The sequence below is a fragment of the Protopterus annectens genome, chromosome 1.part0 (assembly GCF_019279795.1).
Source record: "Protopterus annectens isolate FY-2018-M chromosome 1.part0, PAN1.0, whole genome shotgun sequence".
Taxonomy (NCBI): domain Eukaryota; kingdom Metazoa; phylum Chordata; order Ceratodontiformes; family Protopteridae; genus Protopterus; species Protopterus annectens.
The window spans coordinates 861,238,637-861,261,163 of record NC_056725.1 but is presented as its reverse complement, the minus strand read 5'-3'; the positions used below and the strand labels follow the sequence as shown (position 1 = coordinate 861,261,163).

General features: G+C 38.8%; 1 protein-coding gene across 1 annotated transcript in view; it reads left to right on the top strand.

Moving 5' to 3' along the window:
* TTC13 (tetratricopeptide repeat domain 13) overlaps positions 1-22,527 on the top strand; it is a gene marked incomplete in the record, with an annotated part of 1,979,199 nt that overhangs the window by 1,577,003 nt on the left and 379,669 nt on the right. Inside the window, 1 exon segment of the mRNA XM_044063689.1 lies at positions 18,492-18,627. Within this exon segment, the coding sequence (XP_043919624.1) occupies positions 18,492-18,627 (136 nt within the window).

Here is a 22,527-nt window from a genome sequence, read left to right as displayed (position 1 = left end):
ACAGACATTGCCAACATCCTAGCTGACAGGTTCAGCGCAAACTTCTCCCCTCCCCACCAAAGGGCAAATATCTATCCCAGCAGAGTGCTGCCCCCCTGACATCTCAGATGCTCAGGTAAGAGCCACCCTCTCCAAAGCAGAAAACACAGCATCAATGGGACCAGATGGTGTCCCGGCTGCGCCCTACATGAACTCCAAGAAGAGCTAAACCCAAACATAAAACTACTGTTCAATCTCAGCCTTACTACAGGATATGTGCCCAAAGAGTGGCGTGCAGCAACAGTGGTCCCTCTCCATAAAGGTGGTGCCTCAACGGATCCTGGAAACTATCGCCCCATAAGCCTGACTAGCTTGGTCTGCAAAGCTATGGAAAGGATCATCATGGACCTCATAAATAAAGATATTGGGGACCTACAAACACTGGATCCTACCCTGTTCGGCTTTGTTAAGGGCAGATCCTGCCTCTTAAACCTGGTTGATTTCTTTGAAACAGTCACCAAGGCCATTGACGAGGGGAAGGTGGTCCACACAGCCTACCTGGACCTCGCAAAAGCCTTCGATACAATACCCCACTCGGGCATTATAGATAAGCTCAACAGCTTATATATAAACCCCTATGCCACTAGATAGATTGCAAACTGGCTCAAGGACAGAACCCACATGGTTAGAATTGCTGGAGCCATGTCAGACTCCAAACCAGTTACAAGTGGTGTCCCACAAGGCTCAGTCCTGGGACCTCTCTTGTTCGGTATATATTTCTCGGAGGTACAGGCCAACACGGAAGGACTGTGGCTAACCAAGTTCGCAGATGACTGCAAACTGGGCGCCATAATCGACTCTCCAGTCGACACAAGCATCCTCCAAAAGGGCCTCATAGAAACAGACAACTGGTGCCAGAGCCATGGCCTCAAGCTAAATGCCAAAAGTGTATAGTCACCCCTTTGGCAAAACAAAGTGCCCACAAATTACCACATAGGTGGTAATCCATTAAGTACAGAAGAAGTAATTAGGGACCTGGGGACCCAAGTTGATAGCAATCTCTCATTTGACAACCACGTGGCCAAAGTGGTTAGAAAAACATTTTATATAGCCCACCTAATCATGAAGGGATTCACATCTAGATCAGGGACGCCATCGTGCCTCTTTACTCATCCCTCATTAGGCCCATAATTGAGTACAATGCCCGTTTGGGATGTACCTTACCAGACACCTGCAGCAACTGGAAAGACCCCAAAAGTACCTAACCAAGAGGATCAAAGGGCTCAAACAGATGCCATATGCTGCCGGTTAAAGAAACTCCAGCTCTACTCAGTGGCATACCACCTGTTCAGAGGCGATCTGTGCCTGACGTATAAAGCCATGTCCAACCCGGAATTAATGTACATGCTGCACCTCAGAAAATCCAAATCCCATCGAGCTACGCTCGAGAGACTTGAACCTCAGCACTGAAATAAATAGGACATGCTGGAGGGACAGATTCATAACCCAGAGGCTCCCTTCACTCTGGAATAAAATCCCAGTCCAGGTTAGGCAGAGTCCCTCATTGACTCTCTTCAAGAGGAATCTTGATGAGTGGATTTGAGATCGTAGGTTTACCCCGGGTATCACTTCTGTGTCACTGTTAGACAGAGGCACAGTATACTAACCTCGAAAAAGGGCATAGCAAAATAAATTTAAAATGGGTGGCGAAAGCCAAACACATTCTGGCTAGGCTTATAAATGCCCTAGGGCAGATAGCCTAGTATGAACCTATTCAACAAATGCCATTTTTTCTTCCTCTTTTCTTTTTCTTTTTTGGTATTAAGAAATGTGAGCATTGCAGTGCAAAAAAAGGAAAAGCTAAACAAAAGCATGTTTAAGTTAATAGGTGGTAATCTTGGGTTGTTGTGGGGGATGGAGTATAAAAGTACACCAGTTATAACATAGGTAGAGCTGATACGTTTTGTCTTACTTTTGCATTAGTGAATGTCTGGATTAAGACCCTTGGCTTAATCTAATACATTTTTAAGTGGAAACAAGTAAATATGAGAAGACCAGATATAATGAAAAGTTTTCAATTAACAATAAATATTTCAGCTTGTCTTTCAGGCTGCAGCACGACTATATTTTTCTTTTTTCTCTTACATTTCCATGGAGACCAGCTGTGACAGTAGGGCGCTGGTCTCCTCAAGGCTAAAAGTTAATCATTTCTGAAAGCATGCAAGTTGTTTTTACATCTTGGTGGGAGGGTGAACAAAGATAAAAAAGAACAGGCACAGTGTAAATAGAAGCACAGGCAATAGCATGCATCTTAGCATGTTTAACCTCAATTTCTGGTTAATTAGAGCCTGTGTTAGCAGCTGTCTGTTTGGCACTAATGTTCTTATTAGGAAGGTTAAACTTCATTATTTGAAGATGTACATAGTTATTTGTTGTTGTATTAAGTTAATATGTAGCTGGGAACATATGTTTTGCGAGTTTAATAAGTTCAGAAAAATTCCTTATGGAGTACTCTGTCAGGCATACTGGATGAGCAAGTGAGTGCAACTAAGGAGATTATTTTTTTTTACCTAGGATGCAGGATCCAAATTGCCTATACAGAGCAAGGCCTTGTTAAGTTTAATTTTGGTGGCTGCCAAAAAGCAGTTACTAGAAAACAGAAATCAAAATCTAAACCATCTATGCTTGAAGTAGTGAATATTCCAACAGAGATAAAAGAACAGGAAGTGTAATATTTAGAAAAGGCTAAAAGTGAATTACATAGAAAGAATGGAAATTGTGGGAACGATACATGCAGAAAAATGTTTTGGAAAAGGAATGATATTTAAGAGAAGGCAGGAATTGAACAATTTATGTAATGTTGCTAAGATAATAGTATGATATATAACAACACGTAATGTATAATGTTTTTAAATGTGAACTTAATATGGTTTGATTACTTTTATGTAAATGTACATCTGCCTGTGTTACAAGTGATAATTCAGTAAAGGTGTTTTATTTTAAAAAAATGCAGTTATGACTGTAAGCAATACGTGCATGTCTATTTGAACATCATCAAGTCAGTCTGACCAGCAGGTGAAGTAATGCTGTCATCTGTTGTACGATGGCAAGGCACATATTTGCCACTGGTACTTTTGCATCAAAACATTTACTATTTGTAGATACTGTTGTTTTGAAATATTGTGCAGTATTATTTATGTGTACTTTGTGTGCAGTAACACAAAATAATACTGAGCTACCCTGCCACATTACACAACTTTGCAAAGTTCTGAAATAGATGCAAAAATTTCCTACTGATACCTCCAAAGCTGTTTTGCAAGCTAAAGAGATGTAATTCTTTGGCCACCATAATTCATAATCTGTAGCAAAAGTACTTGTTTTAATTCATCAATCTGCAACATAAAATTAGCATTGCGTATGCCTTCATCTCAGAAGAATTATGCTATTGTGTGTTTGTAACTCACACCATTTTGGAGGTAAAGCAGATTACATGAGATGTGATTTCAGTGCTGGATTTTTGAGAATACCTTTCATGAAATAGTTGATTTCCTGGCATCAGAAACTTCAAGAATCAAGAGGAGTATTTAGCCTTTGTTGCTGGGGACTGAATGAGATAAAGGTGCAGCACATCTTCGAAAATTATTACATTAGAAGTCTCATAATTGGGTAACTAGTGATATAACAATCTTATTTTACTATGGACACTGTTACCTTCTTTTTTGGTTAACTTTTATACTTTTTTAATTAGATGTTTGAAGCTGATAAAGTTCCCTTGTGCTTTTAAAATTTATGTGTACTTATTGGCTGAAAGTTGTGCATGATTGGTTGTACCATTGTTACCCATGAATGCAGGGATTCTCTTTTCCTTCCAGGTACCAAAGAGACCACCACTGCTTCTTCATGTGTTACAAAGAGTGACACATAGTTGCGTTATAGTGGACTCTGTAAGGATGAAGGTGGTGGAAGAAAAACATATACTTCTTTTATTACCCCTTTACAATTCTTATCTCATACTGTCAGAAATTAGTTTTAGAATGCTGGTTGTAAGCGAGAAAAAGGAGTGGAATGTAAGACATTTACCTGGTAGTGATAGTGAAGCAAATCCTCAGGACTGCAGAAGCAGCTGCAGGTAGTAGAAGCTTTGTCCATCTAGGGATAACTTGTGGTACGCAGGAATGCTTAAGAAGAGCCATCGCTAGTAGCAAATAGGAAGTTATTAAATATCTTTATACACATTAGTAAGATGTCAGCCTCATCTAAAATGTTGTATTCCTTTGTGCAGATGATATTTTATATAAATATGGACAGGTCAAAGGTAGCTGAGAAGGGCAACAAAAATGGTGTATGGTCAACATCTTTATAGAGACTAGAAAAATAATGGGTATAGTACTGATGAAAGGAGATGGAGGTGTGGAAGCAATATGTTATGTAAGAGGGTTCAGAATCTCATTGGGGGATTATCTATAAGAAAAAAAGCTCTAAGTATAGAGGAAGAGTTCAAAAATAAAAAGGGAATGACTCTTGGGAGATACGAGAATTATTTACACCCACAAAAAATTTGGGGTAGTTGTTTTTAACAGCCTTTCTAAAAAGATAGCAGTCAGAAACAGGATAGAATTCCTGAATATGTAGTGGGAAAAATGTATTTCTTATAAGTGTGTGGTACTAAGGGCACACTGGTAGGAATTGGAAGATTAGTGATGTTTCTTAATGTTGAAGTTCTAAAATGAATTTGTTAGAATATGAAAATAATGTATCTAACTCATGTTATGTATATCATTTAAGTTTCTCCAGGGTTGGACATAATGACATGTGTAAGAATGTAAACAAATAGCTTGGGCTTATGTAACAAAGACTGCAAAAATGTTGAACTTCGGTGCAGTTTTCAATTTTTTTATCTTCACCAAGGTCATATTTCAAAGGTTAAGAAGATTGTACTCAGTACAATACCAATGAGTCAGTTGTATTATTTTAAGTTTTTTGAGTGGGCTTCATGTCGTTGATGTCACTGGATGTTTAATAAGGAAGCTTTGTTTAAAATTGTAGTTATTCACTCATTTTTAATAGCTGTTTTTTAATGAATTTTTTTATTGTATTTTATTTTATTTGATGCTCATGAAGGCAGGCTAGACCACAGACCCAGTAAACCATAATCTGGGCAATAGACACAAGAGCAGTGCATTAAGGTATTCAAGAGGTTGTGAATTTTGGTTACATAAAAAAATCATCACATTATTAATCACGAATTAATACCATTGGAATAAAATTTACAGAAAGTAGTTTCAAACTTTTAAATTATAGAAAGGATTTTTATTTCATAAATTTGAAGTAAAGTAAGTGAAATGTCTGTATATTTTCATTTTACAAGATATACACAGATGTACATGCTATCTTATGCATTTATTAAAGTATTCCTTGCAATGTAGGCTAGACTAAGAAAAATAAGTAATTCAAGTCATTTTACAGTTCTTTGTAATGTAGGCTATGGCAGAACTGGTTTCTATCACAGCTGCACTGCCCTTCTCTTTAAGTGTTCACTTTATCCAAAGTAACTCATGTCATCTTAAAGCCAGTATCTATAAGAAGTGCATGTTAAGGTTCTACAACCCTTCTCATAAACTGATTTTCTTCCTTCTTTTCTTGTTTTTCATTTCTGAGAAGATCTGCTCGTATATCATCCATTCTTTCTTGTAAACTGTAATCTTCTGTATTACCATTATCAGTTTTGCTCCTCTGTCTCATAAACCCCTTTTCCCTTTAGTCTTTTGATGAAAATCTATTTGTTTTAGCAGACTTTCCCCATATAAAATGCTGTCATTGCACCTGATCATCTTGGTGTTTTTTAACATCCTATATGCCCTCCAAAGCTTTACACAGTACTATAAGAAACAAATAAATAGCTATTGCTTTATATTATGGCAGAAATTTTTGATGTTATGTAGTCCTATCTTGCCTTCATTCTTACATGTGGGTTCAGAGTCGATCCTCGGCTCTGACTCGGCTGATTACAAAGCTTGAAGTCTCTAAGTTAGCTCGTGGCAAGGTAGGTATCCCTTAATGCAGTGGTATCAATCCTCAGATCTTGTTTGCCGCTTTACGAGTTCAGGAGTGCTCTTCTTGGCTGTGGCTAAGTTTAAATCTTTTTTCTACATTTTTCATATTTACAGACTGTTTTCTCTTAGTAGTTATTTAATAGTTAGAATACTGTTATTTAGAATATAGGTAGCATTACTGTTAGTTAGACACTAGTTTATTCTTAAATCGTTGTTGCTGTTTTGTCAACTGTTTGGCCGACATTTTCCGCAGGCCTGTTGTTGGTATCCTGTAGTGATAGTTAGATTATCTATATTTAGTATTTGCTGTTGAGTCCTTGTTGGCTCATTACTAGTTTTTATAGCATGTGCTTGAATTACAGGACTTGCTGTTATTTAGTCCGTTGTGTTACCATTTAACCTTTTGCCTTGTGTGTGTTGTTTTTTCCTTAGGCTAAGGTATCTTAGTGAAGCACTTTGTTCAAGGGCTAGGCCCGTTTAAGTTAGAGGACTTAGTCCTTACTTAATATTGCCATTCTCCTTCAGTTGGTATTTCCTTTTCCATTATACAGGGCTAGGCCCATTTAAGTTAGAGGACCTAGTCCTTTGTTAATCTCACCTTGCCTTTATTGTGTGCTGTGTTCCCTTCTTTGAGCAGGGCTAGGCCCGTTTAAGTTAGAGGACCTAGTCCTCTCTTTGGTTTTCCTGTGGTGTGCTTGTTCTTTCCCCCCCAATAGTTAAGCTCCATTTTAGTTTAAGGACTTAACTAATCTCTTCTTTGTCCCTTAGCATTGTTTTTTTCCAGCAGTTATGTGTAAATAATCTAAAGAAAAGGACCATAAATCTTCGGGTTTTAAAGAATGCCAAAAATGCACACATAAAATGTCCATAATGGATGGGCATAGTGTATGTGTATACTGTTTGGGGGCCATTCGCTTGCAGGAGACTTGTACTTTTTGTCATTCCTTTAGTTCGAAGGTCCTTCAAGAAAGGAAAAAAACAAGTTGATATTGATAGGTCTCCTAAAACCATCCTTTGAGGAGAATTTGGGTAGTTCTCCTCACAATCTACAAGGTCTCCTTCTAACAAGAAAGAAAAGACTGTGAAAAGCCTTCTCCAGTGTCCTCCAAGAAATCTGGACCTCCTGAAAAATTTTCAAAAACCACCAAGGTTCTCACCTCATCGGCTTCACTGCCTTCAGAAACTATTGAGGTTATTACAATTGATATCCCTGTATTGACCCCAAGTACTTTGGAGCTGATTCTGTAGCTCGGAGCCAGTCAGCAGATATCCCACCAGTCTCCCCTACACTGAAATCACCTATTTTTCAGAGATCTCGCTCTCCAACCCTTTCTTCCAGGTCCTCTAGGAGATTATCAGATGAAGATGTGGAGACAGTGGTGTGCAGACTCTTGAAGACGCTGGAGGTGGCAAATTTGCTCTCTGCTCCTGCCCAACTGACCTCAGAGCCACCCAAGTCCTTGTCAGCTGCTACTGTTCCTCCTCTGAGCCATTCAAGTCTATCTGAGCCAGAATATTCAGTACCACTTGCAGTAGAGCCTTCAGCTCTGGCACCCCAAGTGGCTTTTTCGGAACTGATATTTGCTCTGACACTCTTGGTGCTGTCCGTAGTGTCTAGGAGCCAAAGTTCATCAGTCAGCCCCGAGGGTGATTTTCAGACCCAATCCTCTTTGGTTCCAAGTCTACCTCTTGGTGCATCGGCTCACCTGAGCTCAGCTCCTACATTGCTGTCAGAGCCAATCCCCCTGGAACTGGGGGCTACCTCTGCTTCTTCAGAGCCAGTGGTGTCCTTGGAGCCAGGGGAGTCTGCCTTCGAGCTGATGAGGAGTATGCTGGCCAAATCTACAGCTCTGCGCAAGGATGCTGATGTTCTTCCCCAAAAAGTACCGGCTCCTGTCTTGGTGCCACTCTATTCACAGGACAGTAGAGATCAGCAGCCTCAGGAACACCCTCTTGGTGGTCCCCATTCTTCTGAGACCTCCCCAGAATACCCTTCTGAGGAGTCTCCTTAGAAGAAAACATGCAAGAGGAAGCATATAGACTCCCCTAATGAGTCTGTCACTTCTGACACTGACCTTGAGGAGTCAAGTGTCCCCACGGTCATCTTCTGATGATCTCTCCTGTATAGATATCCTTGAGATCCTAAAACAGAGAGGTGGCTGGCCTGCCATCACCCTCCCTTTCTGATGAGGAGTTGGTGTACCTGAAGGCTTTCGGATCGCAACCTTCAGCCTCTTGGGTGTCTCTGCCTTTTATAAACTTTGCAAAAACGAACAAACTCTCAAAAAACAAATAAGCGAAAAGATAGCAGAAACTTCCTAAAACAGAAATTTATTAAACATTAAAAGTGGTAAAGCGCTTTTCATCTACTCAATAGCAGACTTCATCAGACCACCATTTAATACAGAGAATCCTTTTAAGTACTAGTGTACACCAACAGTTACCGCCCCCAGTCACAACTTCAAAAGGAAATGATGTAAGCATACTGTTAGTACAAAATATTGTTAAACATACATTATGCTAAAAATATATAATTTTTGGCATATACATATAAAAATGAATGAATATAAAACCTATGCTTATTAAAAATTAATTATTAATTATTAGCTCATCTACTCAAAGCTTTAAACCTTAAAATACTGTTAATGGCACATTGTTCATTAAGACCTGGTTTATAGTACGATTGTAGTAATAATTGCCATCTTAATTCAGCTTTTTCTAAAATTAAACTCCAGGGTCCACCCCTTGGTTGCTCATAAATCTGCTGAATGGCAGAAAACTGGAAATTATGATCAACACATGCCTGTGTATGTTTCGCTAAAGCATTAGCTAAATTCCCCCCTCCTTATGGCATACAAATGTTCATAAACCCTTTCTTTTAGCGTTTTTGTCATTTTTACTATATAATACGCAGAACAATTTTTACAGTTGGCTATGTATACCACCCCTTTTGATTTGCAATTCAATTTCTAATGGAAATTAGAAGCAGATGGAGCGAGTAGGGCAGCAGGTTCAGGAGTTTCCCTGAGGAGATACTCCTGGATGCGCTTGTGTAACTTTGTGGAACCCTTTAGGTTTACCTTCACAAATGCCTCTTTTGACGGTTCCTCACTGTTTGGACCAAAAGTTAAGGATGCACTCACCAGATGCAAGCAGGACGGGAAAACTCTCTGCCATTGGAGTACATTTTTCTGTCCCTTCAAGACCCTATCCTAAAGGGCGGAAAGGTGGGAAGATGTGGTGCAAGAAATCCCAGAGATTTTTCCCAGACACACAAGGTGATTCCTTCCCCAGGGGCAGAGGGAGAGGAAATAATGGTAGACACCATCCTAAAGGCAGAGGGGGTCTGCAGAACCAGGGCAACCATGAGTCCTTTCGCGGACATCCCTATCAGCGCTCCTGAAAGGAGGCCCGACTCTGCTACTCTGGAGCCAGTTGGGGGAGGTTTATCTTTGTACCCAGAAGCCTGGCACAATATCACAAAAGACAAGTGGGTACAAAACATAATATTCAGAAGATACTCAATACCCTTCTCCTACCCCCCTCCTCAAACCAGGAAAATCCCGGATGTTCCACCCAGTCACAGGGATCAAGCAACTATAGAGATTTAAAAGTTGCTAAACAAAAGAGTCATCCAAACCATTCACACAGACCAGATAGGATTCGGAACTTACTTTAGTGCCAAAATGGACAGGGGACTGGAGGCCCATATTGGATCTCAGCAAACTAAACAAATCAGTAAAGAAGTCCAAGTCCCGAATGGTAACACTGCAGTCTATACTCTCCCTTTTAGGGAAAGACAATTGGATGTGCTCGATAGACCTCAAAGATGCATACTACCACAGAAAAATGGACAGAGCATCGAGGAATCACACTTCCGACTGGGAGCCAGTCACTACCAGTTTCATGCTCTGCCCTTTGGTCTCACTACAGCCCCCACAGTTTTCAAATGTGTGGCAGTAGTAACGGCTCACTTGAGACGTCTTGGATTCTGAGTGTTTCCATACATGGATGACTGTCTCCTAACTGCCACCACCAAGCATCTATTTCAACAGTCCAGAGACATGACTCTACAAGTTTGTGCTCAGCTAGGCATTACAATAAACTTGCAAAACACCTGCCTTGTCACCCTGTCAGCAAGTTACTTTTATAGGTGCAGAAACAGACACAGTTTCAGTGTGTCAAAGATTTGGGTGCAAAACCCAAACGGATTGTACCAAAAAAACCATATGCCATGGCTTCTAACGGAGCAATTACAGGTACTGTTAATAATTGCAACGCTTCAAAGCGTAAAATGGGAAGAGACATTCATAAATACCTATTAAACGAAGTGGACTTTAATACTAATAATTATTTCAACAAGTCCAAACCTAATAGAGGGATGGATGGGACATTAAAAGATTATATAATTAGTTTTGGTAGCAAACTTAAACTATTGAAAAGTATTCAATTGGATAACAGTTACTTAAAACAATGTATGGACACTAATATTGTCCCTATGGGACTTCGTTTTTTCAAAATTCCGATTGGTATTGATTTAAATGACGAAAATGTTGATGAATGTAATAGAATGTTTAACAACTTTGGAATAGAATTTATGAAGTTTATAATTTCTTGCAATGACAAAAAAGTATGCAAACTGTTAACTGAAGTAGAAGCTTTAAATGAGAAAATTGTTAGTGATTTATTTTTTGATGAAATGGAGTCATTATATAACAGTCAGTTTGATTGGGTGGAAAAAATTATTGATACAGTATGACAGGAAATGCAAGAAAATGCGGAGAGACAGGGAACAATATGCTAAAAAAGAAGCATACAAGTGGGAACACAACAACAAAAAGCCCCCCTACAATAGTAATAGGACTGATAGGAATGGGAACAAGCCACCTGAGGGAGAATATTATGGAAAACAGTCTGCTAAGTACAACAAAAATATGCATTTTAACAGTAGGAAAGCAGATTTTTTAGGAGAAGGAGACGAGCAGTGGCAAGTAGAAGGATGGAAGGACACAAGTATTCACAGGTGGAGGGAACAGAAAGGAGGACATCCGTTTGTCAGTTGGAGACAACCAGGAAGGAAGTTGGACAGGACATTTTAAAGCATAATGAGGTACATTATAGTTTAGGAGAGTATAATATTTTTAATTACACTAACACTGTCATCACAAAAGAACATTTTGAACTGTTTGCTAAAGGGATGAAATTCATTCCATATAAAAAATTCAATGTAGTAGGAAGCATCATAGATTTTAAAAAATATATAAGAAAACTGAATTTACAATTACTATATAGGAACCAACCTTATAGTCACAGCAGAGAGTTCTGTATTAGAAGTACATACACTCCCCCACTGAACAACCTATTGGCCATATATGAGAAGTTAGTCATAGATGAAATATATGCATATTTCAATATTTGCAGACGGAATAAGATAACCTATAACCTGAATTACCAACAGTACAGGTTATTGGAAGATCTTAAAACTAACAACACATTACGAATCATGAAGCCTGACAAAGGTGGGGGAACTGTGATATATGATACTACCGAATATAATAACAAGATTAATATGATACTTATTAACTCAGGTAACTACGTTATTTCATCTATTAACGAGGTCAACATAGGATATCACAAAATTGACTTGTTCTTAGAAGACTTGTTTATTGAAGAAAGGATAGATGTAGACTTATACAACTACTTAAAAGTAAAAGATCCCATTATTAGTACTATTGTGGGTATCCCTAAAGTACACAAAAATGTATCAGATCCTCCCTTCCGTCCGATCATCTCTGGAAATAAATCCAAAACTTTTATGTTTTGTAAAGTAGTGGACAAATGGTTGAAACCTAGTTACAACAGGGTCAACCATTTATTAAAAGATTCATGGGACTTTCTGAGACGACTGACACCTGACTTGTGCAAGTCCGGTATTATCCTGGTGACTATAGATGTCGTAGATCTATTCTCCAGTATTCCTATAGAGGAGGGTTTAAGTAGATTTAGTAACAGTATAGATGAATATGCAGCCATTGACCAGGACAAGAAAAATCTAATACTGGAATTTGTTGGCATAGTATTGAAATACAACTACGTGTACTTTGAAGGGGAATACTACAGGCAAAGCAAGGGATAGCGATGGGGGCGGCTTGCGCCCCCATCTTTGCCAACTTATTTTTGCTAGATTGGGAGAAAGAACATATACTCAATAGTGAATGGTGGAAGTATATTGACTTATACACCAGATTCCTGGATGACCTGTTCTTGATTTGGAATGGGGGCGAAGTGAAACTAGCTGAATTTATTATATACCTAAACACTAGGTGTGAATATCTGCAATTCACCACAAGTAAGAATGAAAGGACAATATCCTATTTAGACACTCAGGTAACTGTTGGAAATAAAGGATTCATATCAAAAATACATAGAAAAGAGACGTTTAGTAACTCTTATTTACATTTCAACAGTTGTCACTCTTATAAACAGAAAAAAAGTATTATCAAAGGTCAATTTATAAGAGCAGCCAGAATGACCTCTGAAACATCGGATTTAATTATGGAACTGGACAATATAGGAAATATGTTTATAGCTAGGGGATACCCAGAAAGTATGATTACAGATTTAAGACAATATATCATTAGTAACAGAAACAATAAATATCCGGCTATTTTAGGTATGAAAGAAGTTAATACCCAAGGTTAACCAGGCCGATGTATCTAAATATACTGGAGCATGTATTCTAGAATTTGGGTCAAATACTAATGATATTAAGGCTATAATGGAAAAACACCTGAACATTTTTAGTGTGGATAAGGATATTTCTGAAGTAATGGGAAATGGACCATAATTTGTATACAGCAATGGCAAGTAATTTAAAGATGGAATTTGAAAGAAAAAATATTGGACTGAAAAGTAAGAAAGGTATAATAGGCACACTAAAATGTGGGAATTGTAACCAGTGCAAGTACATAGATGGCAGAAACACCATAACATTGCAGGACACAAATTCTACAAATATAAAATTTAGAAAGGGGAATTGCAGAACATCCCACTTAGTGTATTTAGCAACCTGCACGCATTGTAAGTGTTACTATGTAGGAAAAACGGAGGGATGTCTCCGTAATAGAATATATGACCACTATTATTGCATCAAAAAGGGTGATGAGAAAAATGCATTAAGTAAACAAGACTAGCAAGACTTGTGAAAAGTTTGTATTTGGTATATTGGAAACAGTGCAATCTAATGTCAGAGGTGGGAGCATAAAGAAAAAATTAGGAGAGAGAGAGGTATGGTGGCAAATAAAACTTAATGCCACCGTCACACCTGGTTTAAATGAGTATATCTCCATCAAACCTATGTTAGAAAATAATAGAATTTAAGGCTTTGATGCACAAGTTATGTTGTATGAGCACACCATTTGTTTTTTGAGTACTTGCTAGTCCATTTGTCTTTTAGCATGCAGTTTTTAGCTGGTCTTAACATCGGGAACACAATGTGTACACACACATACATTTTTTTTTAAATACAAGGGTATAGGACTTCATTTTAATTATTTTTACTATTTAAAAATAATTTGCATCATATAAGAATAATTTACGTTAGGTAAGAGATAGATATTTGTTACAAAATGAGAACAACACTTAGTATGAGATGAGGTAGCAGACATAGGGTTAAAATTTTTAAGTGATTTTTTTAAGTGATTAATTAATTATGTAAATGATTTTAGATGGGTTTGCTTATAAAGCTGTCCTTTCATAATGGAAATTTGTTCTGAAGAAGTCTATATGTTGTAGATGAAAGCGCTCAACGTTTATTTTAATTTGTTTTATTAAAAGTGTTTTTGCTGCTACCTTGTTGGACTGCTATGTGAATTGAATTAGTGGTGACACTTTATCTTTGTGAAGCACACTACTATCGGTGCGCATACTGCCTTACTGGAACTGAATTTGTTTCTCGAGTATTCAGTTGGCTGTTTCAGGTAGTGTTTGGACATTTACAGTTTCAATGATGACGCGCCTTCTCAGTGACAGAATTGCAAGTCTCAAACAACAGATATTGCTTCTTCTTCCCAAACACAAGGTCAAAGCAAAGATAGTGCTTAAACTACTGGGAACAATGGCCTCAACCATAACCCTTGTTCCATTAGCCAGAATGCATATGAGAATCCTACAGTGGTTACTCTTCTCCCTGTGGTCACTTCAGGAACTTCCTCTGTCTCACCCAATCATAACAACAGAAACTTGCAAGAAAGATCTTCATTGGTGGATTCAGTCCAATGAATTAACCATCGGGTGACCATTCGTCCCACATCGACCTGTTGCTACTATGACCACGGATGCTTCCCAGATAGGGTGGGGGGGGGCATTACCTGGGAAAGACAGTCCAAGGCATATGGCAGGAACACAAGGCCCATTTGCACATCAGTGTTTTACAGATGAGAGCAGTGCTTCTCACGTTGCAAGCACTCCACAACTCTCTACCTCTAGGCATGATTGCAGTCCAGTCAGACAATATGTCAGTGGTATGGTACATAAACAAACAAGGAGGAACCAGATTATATCCACTTTATCGAGAGGTTCTGAGGGTTTGGCAGTGGCAATATCTTTCCATTGCTTTCTAGTCACCAAGTACATCCTGAGAAAGTCCAGTGTGGTAGCCAACAAGCTCAGCAGGGAAATTGTGATGCCTCATGAGTGGTCACTGAATCAGAACATAGCGGAAGAGCTCTTCCGCAAATGGTTCCAGCCTTGCTGCAATCTTTTTTCTACCCCTATGAATACCAAATGCAGCAGCTACTTTACCCTGATCCCCCCCCCCCCCCCGGGGGAGACACCGAGAGATGCACTTGTTCACAACTGGCCCTCGGGACTTCTTTATGCATTTCCCCCTGTTTCCCTTCATATCAAAAGTCATTCAGAAAGTAAAATCCTTGGGAAGCAAGATGATTCTCATTGCTCCATACTGACCTCGTCAGATTTGGTTTCCCTTTCTCGGACCTCATCTACTGGAGGATCCATGGATTCTGGACCCAGTTCCAGACCTGCTGACACATATGTCAGGAACGTTCTATCCCTCTCTCCACATCCTCAACTTGACAGCTTGGCTGCTCCACTTCCAACCTTAGTCAGGCTTCAGAATTTCACTCCAGCAGTAAAAACATATCTTGATATCCTCTCATAAGCTTTCTACCAGAAAGCTGTATGCTAGTAAATGGAAAATATTTTCTTTTTGGGTGCAGACAAAAACGTAGATCTGTTCACTGCCCCAGTTTCCTCAATTTTAGACTTCCTCTCAGAACTCTTCCAACACGGCTCAGCCACTGCCACAATGTTGAGCTAGCAGCTATCTCCAATTTCCACGTAGGACAGCATACGCCTAACTTGATGACACATAGACTGTATAAAGCCTTTTTGAAAGGCACTTCCTTACTGAGACCGCCATTTAAAGAACCTGTCCCCCCTTGAGATTTAAAATTTGTCCTTTCGCACTTAACCTCACCACCCTTTGAACCTTCATCCACTTGTGATTTAAAATTTTCTCTCTTGGAAAACGATTCTTCTGGTTGCGATAACCTCAGCTAGAAGAGTTTCAGAGCTACAAGCACTTTCAGTCAAGGCTCCTTATTTGATCTTCCATAAAAACAGGGTTTCTCTTCAAACTAACCCTTCCATTGTCCCTAAGATTTGCTCCCAATCTAATATTAACCAAACTGTTGAACTTCCAGTATTTTTCCCTAAACATACCAACAAGGCAGAATACAGACTTCACCAACTTTGATGTACATAGGCAACTGAGGTTCTACCTCCACAGAACTAAATAATTCAGGAAGTCAGACCAGTTATTCATATCCTTTTCGGAGGCAAGAAAGGGTATGCCAGTCTCTAAAATCACATTATCTAATTGGCTTTCCAATTGCATAATTTTTATATACTTTTCCAATAACAAGGAACTCCCTTTCAAAGTTAAAGGTCCCTCAACCAGATCAGTAGCAACATCCACTGCCTTTCAAGCCAGAATTTCAATGGACAGTAGTTGTGCAGCTGCAAGTTGGGCAAGCCCACATACTTTTATTACTCATTACAAAGTTGACTTGGCCTCCATGGACAGAGCTTCCTTTGGTTCCATGGTGCTCAAGAGTGTATTCCTGTGAGCCACCCGAGAAAAAGGCGCTAGGGACGATGTCCCACATGTAAGAATGAAGGCGAGATAGGACTACATAACATAAAGAAGTTATGTACTCACCATAACATTCTATGTTTGTAGTCCATCTTCCCCTTCATTCTTACGAACCCACCCACCTACCCCCATCCATATAGTCCTAGAGGACCTGGTAGGAAAACTTTGCTCCTTCCTTATGTTGGAGACCTTTCACTATTGTTTCTCCTTTACCTGAGGGTTCAGTATAACTGTTTTCTATTATTGTTAGCGGCAAACAAGATCTGAGGATTGATACCACTACATTATGGGATACCAACCTTGCCCTGAGCCAAGTTAGAGACTTCGAGCTTTGTAATCGGCTCCGAACCCACATGTAAGAATGAAGGGCGAGATGGACTACAAACAGAGAACGTTACGGTGATGACATAACTTCTTTTTTCTTGATTGTCACAAGAATCATATTCTCTACTAGCACAGACAAACATTCTGTTTGTTATGACTCCTGTATTAATGTATTCATTTATATGACTAGCTTAGACTAGCCCAAGCCCGCCTTCTCGCTTCCTTTTCTTCTCTCTCCCCCTCCAAACACACCCCTTCTGATGTGCTTCTCCTAATTCCTACCTGGAAAGAACAGAGGGAAGTGGGTTTGGATATCACAAGGATATTATATAATCAGTGGCATTGGGGCAGGCTTTGAAAGGCAGGTCTAGAAAGAAATCACTTTTGCTGGTAAAGCTTTGGCTGCTGGGGGGAATGCTCAGGGAATCAGTATTGGTCTTCTGTTAGAGACTGTTAGAGATCTATCGTTATGACGGATAAGTTTTGTTTGTAGTACATCATTGCTTACCACATATTCTTGCACTTTGAAAATGCTCTACAAATCAAGTGAAAAACAGGTTGAAAAAATGTGGTGCAAATGTTCTGTACTGTATACAGTCTAGATAGCAGGATGTGGGCAAGTAATATAAAATAATCCATTTCAGGAGTTTTTAAATTAAATTTTTTAGAGAATCTCTCTAAATTTTCAAATACATACCTCTGCATGTTTCTCAAAAAAAAATGCCTGAGACAGACAGAATCTTTGCTTGTGGTACGTCTTGCTACTGTGTATTACTGTTTTTGGATCTGATGATATTGACCAGCAAAACATGTTTTAAATATTAATTGCCTTTTTTGTTGTACTAGCTTTCGTGTTCAGTGTGTTGAAATGCTTTGCCTAACTAGGTGTGACCATGAATAGATGCATTCAAGATGCAGTTTCTTATGGTAGCTAAGTGCTTTACCATAGAAGTAGGGTAATCATTTGGCTTGTGGATGCACACTGATTGATTAGGCAACCATAGATGGATTTTCCTGTTTGAAGAACAGCAGATGTATCACTATGCATCTGGTGCAGTCTTAATAGCTGCTTAAAGTAGCATAATTGGTATGGAGAAAGCATCAGCATTTTATCTCTGATGAAACTACCATATAAGGTGGAATAGTTTGTTGTTGTCTTTCGGCTTTTCCCAGTTAGGGGTCGCCACAGCAGAACTCCGGTCCGCTAATGATTGGCAGTAGACGTTCAACCTTCAACGAAGGCACGCTCATTTACGCATGTCTTTTGAACACCCACCCAACCGCGGGGAGGACATGCAGACTCCACACAGAAGGCACTCCCCACACTCCATCTGAGAATCGAACGGGAGAACCTGTTGCTATGAGGCAACCACGCTACCACTGCACCACCGTGGAAATACGTACTTTGTCCATTTATAAGCATAAATTGTGGACTAGGAAGATAGACTATTATTTCAGAAGTTGTCATGGCCATTAACAATAGTATTCTGTATGCTTTTTGAAGTTATGAGGCGTTATCCATGAGGCTTCTGACTTTCAGCAGAAGTTTGCAGGTTTCTTTGGCATGCTTTACTCCTTTTGTATGCGTTTGTTTCTGTAGTATTTGTGAAACTGGCCTAAAAGGAAGGAGGGCAAGTACTACAAACATCTATTTTATAAAATGTAATGCTCTTCTGAAAAATCATTAGATGAAACTGGTGTAGCTGATATATTCTGTTTTGCTGTTTTCTATACTTTCTGCAGAAAATACTTTGCATGTAATTGTAAAATCTTGGGGCTTTTGACTTGGTATGTTATGTTAAGTTTATTTTGTAGATCACCAGATTTGTTTGGGTTTACTGTAAACAAAACATGGTTATAAAAGCATTCATCTTTTTTAAGTACTTTTGGCAGTTTTTCCTTATCTGCTGATTTCAGATTTGTCATGTAATGAGATCAAATTTCTTTTCTTTTTTTAGAGTTGGAAATATGTTGTTTTCAGTTGAAACACAGACAACTGAAGAGAGGACTCAGCATTATCATTCAGAAATTGATACACTCTACAAGGATCTCACTGTAAAAGGAAAGGCACTGATGCTGTCTACAGAGCTTGGGGTAATAACATTTCTTAGTCTGCCTCACCTGCCATTGCTGTTACCACAATGTTGCCATGTAAAGGACTTCCATAATGCATGAAATTGTATATGTTTCTCTCTTAACTGGGTAGGCAGATTTGCCTGAGGAACCATTGCAGCCATATCTCATGCCAAAAGCACAGTAAACAACATATTTCGGTCATAAAATAGTTAGCCATATAAACAACACATATGTAACACATTGTTTCGTGAAATGAATCAAGAAGTAAATCACAAATGTAGCATTCAAAAAAAATGGAGAAACACGTTCAAGCAATTCTTAATGTACAGTCAGAATGAGGTTGAGGGCTACACTGAATACTAACAAAAACTTGCATGGGCTTAAATCATATGTAAGCAGAGAAAACAAAGTCATGCTTCTAAATCACAATTGTGATTTATGGCATATTTGTGTAATTATCTGAAATGTGCACCCATCTGAGCCAGTCAACAAATATCCATAAAATACTAACATCTTGCAAGACTATAAATGCTCTTGCAATTTGGCTTTGAATGATTTAAATTTTTATAATTTCTGATCTGCTGGGGCAGTTCATTCCAAGTAGCAGGGATGATTTTTCTGAATATTTTCACATCTGTCATTATGCCAAAGGTTAACTTTTGTAAGGGTTCTGGGTTGTAGGTTTTTAAAAGATGGTAGTACGATGTGGTTTGTGACATGCCAGCTAGAGGACTGCATACTGTAGATGGAGTATCATGAAGAAAAATGAGGCAACCATTGGGATGGCACAAAGAGTAGGAGGTAGCCATCTTGCTTTGAATAAGGAAATGATTGCTGCTAACAGGTTTTAGAAAGGAATATAAATCTATAGATTCTGTTATGCGTGGCTTGAAGAATAAAATTATATGAGTATTTAAGAGTTAGGACAGGCAAGGCGTACTGTAACTTCAGCATTAGAAGGTTTATTCCAACTTGCTTTCTGGTTTTGAATATGAGCAGGCTATTGAATGGGCAGTTCTACTGGAAGTTGATTCAATGGACTGTTGATACAGTTATGTGAAACTTTTGGATAAAGTTATGAAGCCATACCCCAAATAGTTTATATTGCTTAACCCTGTTGAAAGAACTGCACAGAGGAAAGAAAATTTGCTGATCCCCAGTAACAACCCATTGTTATGGGGTGATGAAAATATTTTTTTAGTATTCACAATTAGGTCAGTGCCTGATTGTCAGTACCACAGCTTATTAAATTTATTTTTGAGGTGGATTTATAATTCGGTGAACAATCTAACATCTTTGAGCAGGTTGTCTGCATATGTGGTTATATTAAGAGTGTGCCAATTCTAATTCATTAATGAATCAAGAGACCAGAGTAGGTCCTAATAGGAAACCTTGGGGTGAGGTGATTCCTTCCTTAATTATACCACCAATAGTCTTACCCATAACAGCATTAAAGATTCTCTTTAGATAATTGCTGAATTGTGTAACTGGAGCATTTATGAAGTTCATTTCTCCAAATTGTCAACAGCAGCTTGTCCTGTTTGAGAGACTTTTTTAAAAAAAAGTCGACAGAAATCAAAACAGTTATGTCTGTAAAAATAGGGTTCATTATAATAAGTGTATTAAATCCTCTTCAAGACCCCTGTCATTTATGAGATAATTGACCACAATTGTTTATATATCATGATGACTTGTCAAATACAGTAGTTTCCAGTAATCTAGCTGAGGTTTTTAACTTAGAACTAGTATGTAATCTTTCTTGTTCAGGAAATCTATATGTATACGTATTTCTATATTATATATATATATATATATATATATATATATATATATATATATATATGTGTGTGTGTGTATATATGTATATATGGATCCCTATCACAACACCGACACGCCACAAACCCGACACTCAAAAAAAAACGACACCAAAACACCAAAAACGCACAAAACCGACAACTCAAAAAACCGAACACCATAACACCGACACACAAAACGTAAACTAAACATTACACACAACTATACATGCACTAACCCTAACCCAAACCCTAACCCTAAGGTCCCACACTACCGCACACTTACCCTACCCGCACCCTAACCCTAACTCACTTAACCCGCCACTAAACCTACATTCCATCACTATTGCACACTTACCCTACCCGCACCCTAACCTTAACTCACTTAACCCACCACTACACCTAAAGTCCATCACTATCGCACACTTACCCACACCCTAAGTCCAACACTACCGCACACTCACCTTTCCCGCACCCTAACCCTAAATCCCACACTATCTCACACTTACCTGTCCGCTCCCTAACGCTAAATCCCTCACTAATCCCTCACTATCACACACTTACCTGTCCGCTCCCTAATGCTAAATCCCTCACTATCACACACTTACCTGTCCACTCCCTAATGCTAAATCCCTCACTATCGCACACTTACCGACTCACGCTCACACGTTGCCCATGTCAGTGTTTTGGCTGTCGGGATTTCAACTTGTCGATCATCTGTCTCATCGGTCTTCTTGAGTCGGTCTTCTTAGCGTTGGTGTTTCGGTGTGTCGAAGTCAAGGGGACCCATATATAATATATATATATATATATATATATATATATATTTGTGTGTGTGTATATATATATAGTATATATATATATATATATATATATATATATTGTGTGTGTGTGTATATATATATATATATATATATATATATATATATATATATATATATATATATATATACACACACACAACTCAACTCCTAGCCAACAAGAAAACAACAGACCTACTTATAATGTCCCTAAACATCAGAAGCATATGCAATAAAATCCAAGAACTACACGCCAGCATAAGCATATATTCCCCAGATATTCTCTTCCTAACTGAAACCTGGCTCAAACCTCACATCAGAAGTGAGGAAATACTTGCACCTGAATACAACATCCTTCGCATAGACAGATTGAGCAAAAAAGGAGGTGGTGTAGCATTGATATTTAAACACCACCTCAATATTCAACTCCTGAACTCATCTGCCCCTCACCACAACAATGAAGAAATCCTTCATGCCAATCTCAAAAAAAAAACCCAGACAAAACAATCAATATCATAGGATGCTATTTCCCACCAGGGAAAAGTATTACACCCCTAGAAAATCTCCTGAGCTGGGCTGCTCTATCTCTACCCCAGGAAACCATCATTCTCGGTGACTTTAACATCAACTGGCTATCCTGTAATAACAGTCTCCCAATCATTCACCTTAATCTCCATGGGTTCACTCAACTCATTCAATCCCATACCCGAATCAACAAAAACTCTAACAATCATACCTTACTTGACCAGATCCTAGTCAACAAAGCCCCTCACTCTTACCTAGCAGGCTGCTTACCTGACAGTCTTAGTGACCACTCCCCCACTTTCCTAATTCGGCACACACAAACAGTCTGAAGCCCATTATCCACAGGCAAATACGGAACAAATCCAACTTCAACCCCAACTCTTTCATCTCCTCCCTGCAAAAAATTAACTGGTCACCACTAAAATACCTCAACCTAGATGAGGCTGTCCACTTATTCAACAGTACCTTCCTCTGCATCCTAAACACCCATTCTCCTGAAAGAAATGCCAAAGTCAGATCCAGGCGTGCCCCATGCTTACAAAAGACCACCAGAACCCTAATGAAATTCAGAGATAAGGCCTGGGAGCACTGGCGACTAACAAAAAATAACTCAGATAGGCAATCATTCCTTGAACTGCACAATAAAGCCAAAAAGCATATGCAATTAGACAAATCCCTCTACTAAAAATCCACCCTAAACTCTACCAATCTCAACCCTAAGCAGTTCTGGTCCACTATTATCAATATCCTCCACCCAGGGAAGATTGATACCCCCCAGCCATCCATTCCCCCCTCCTCTA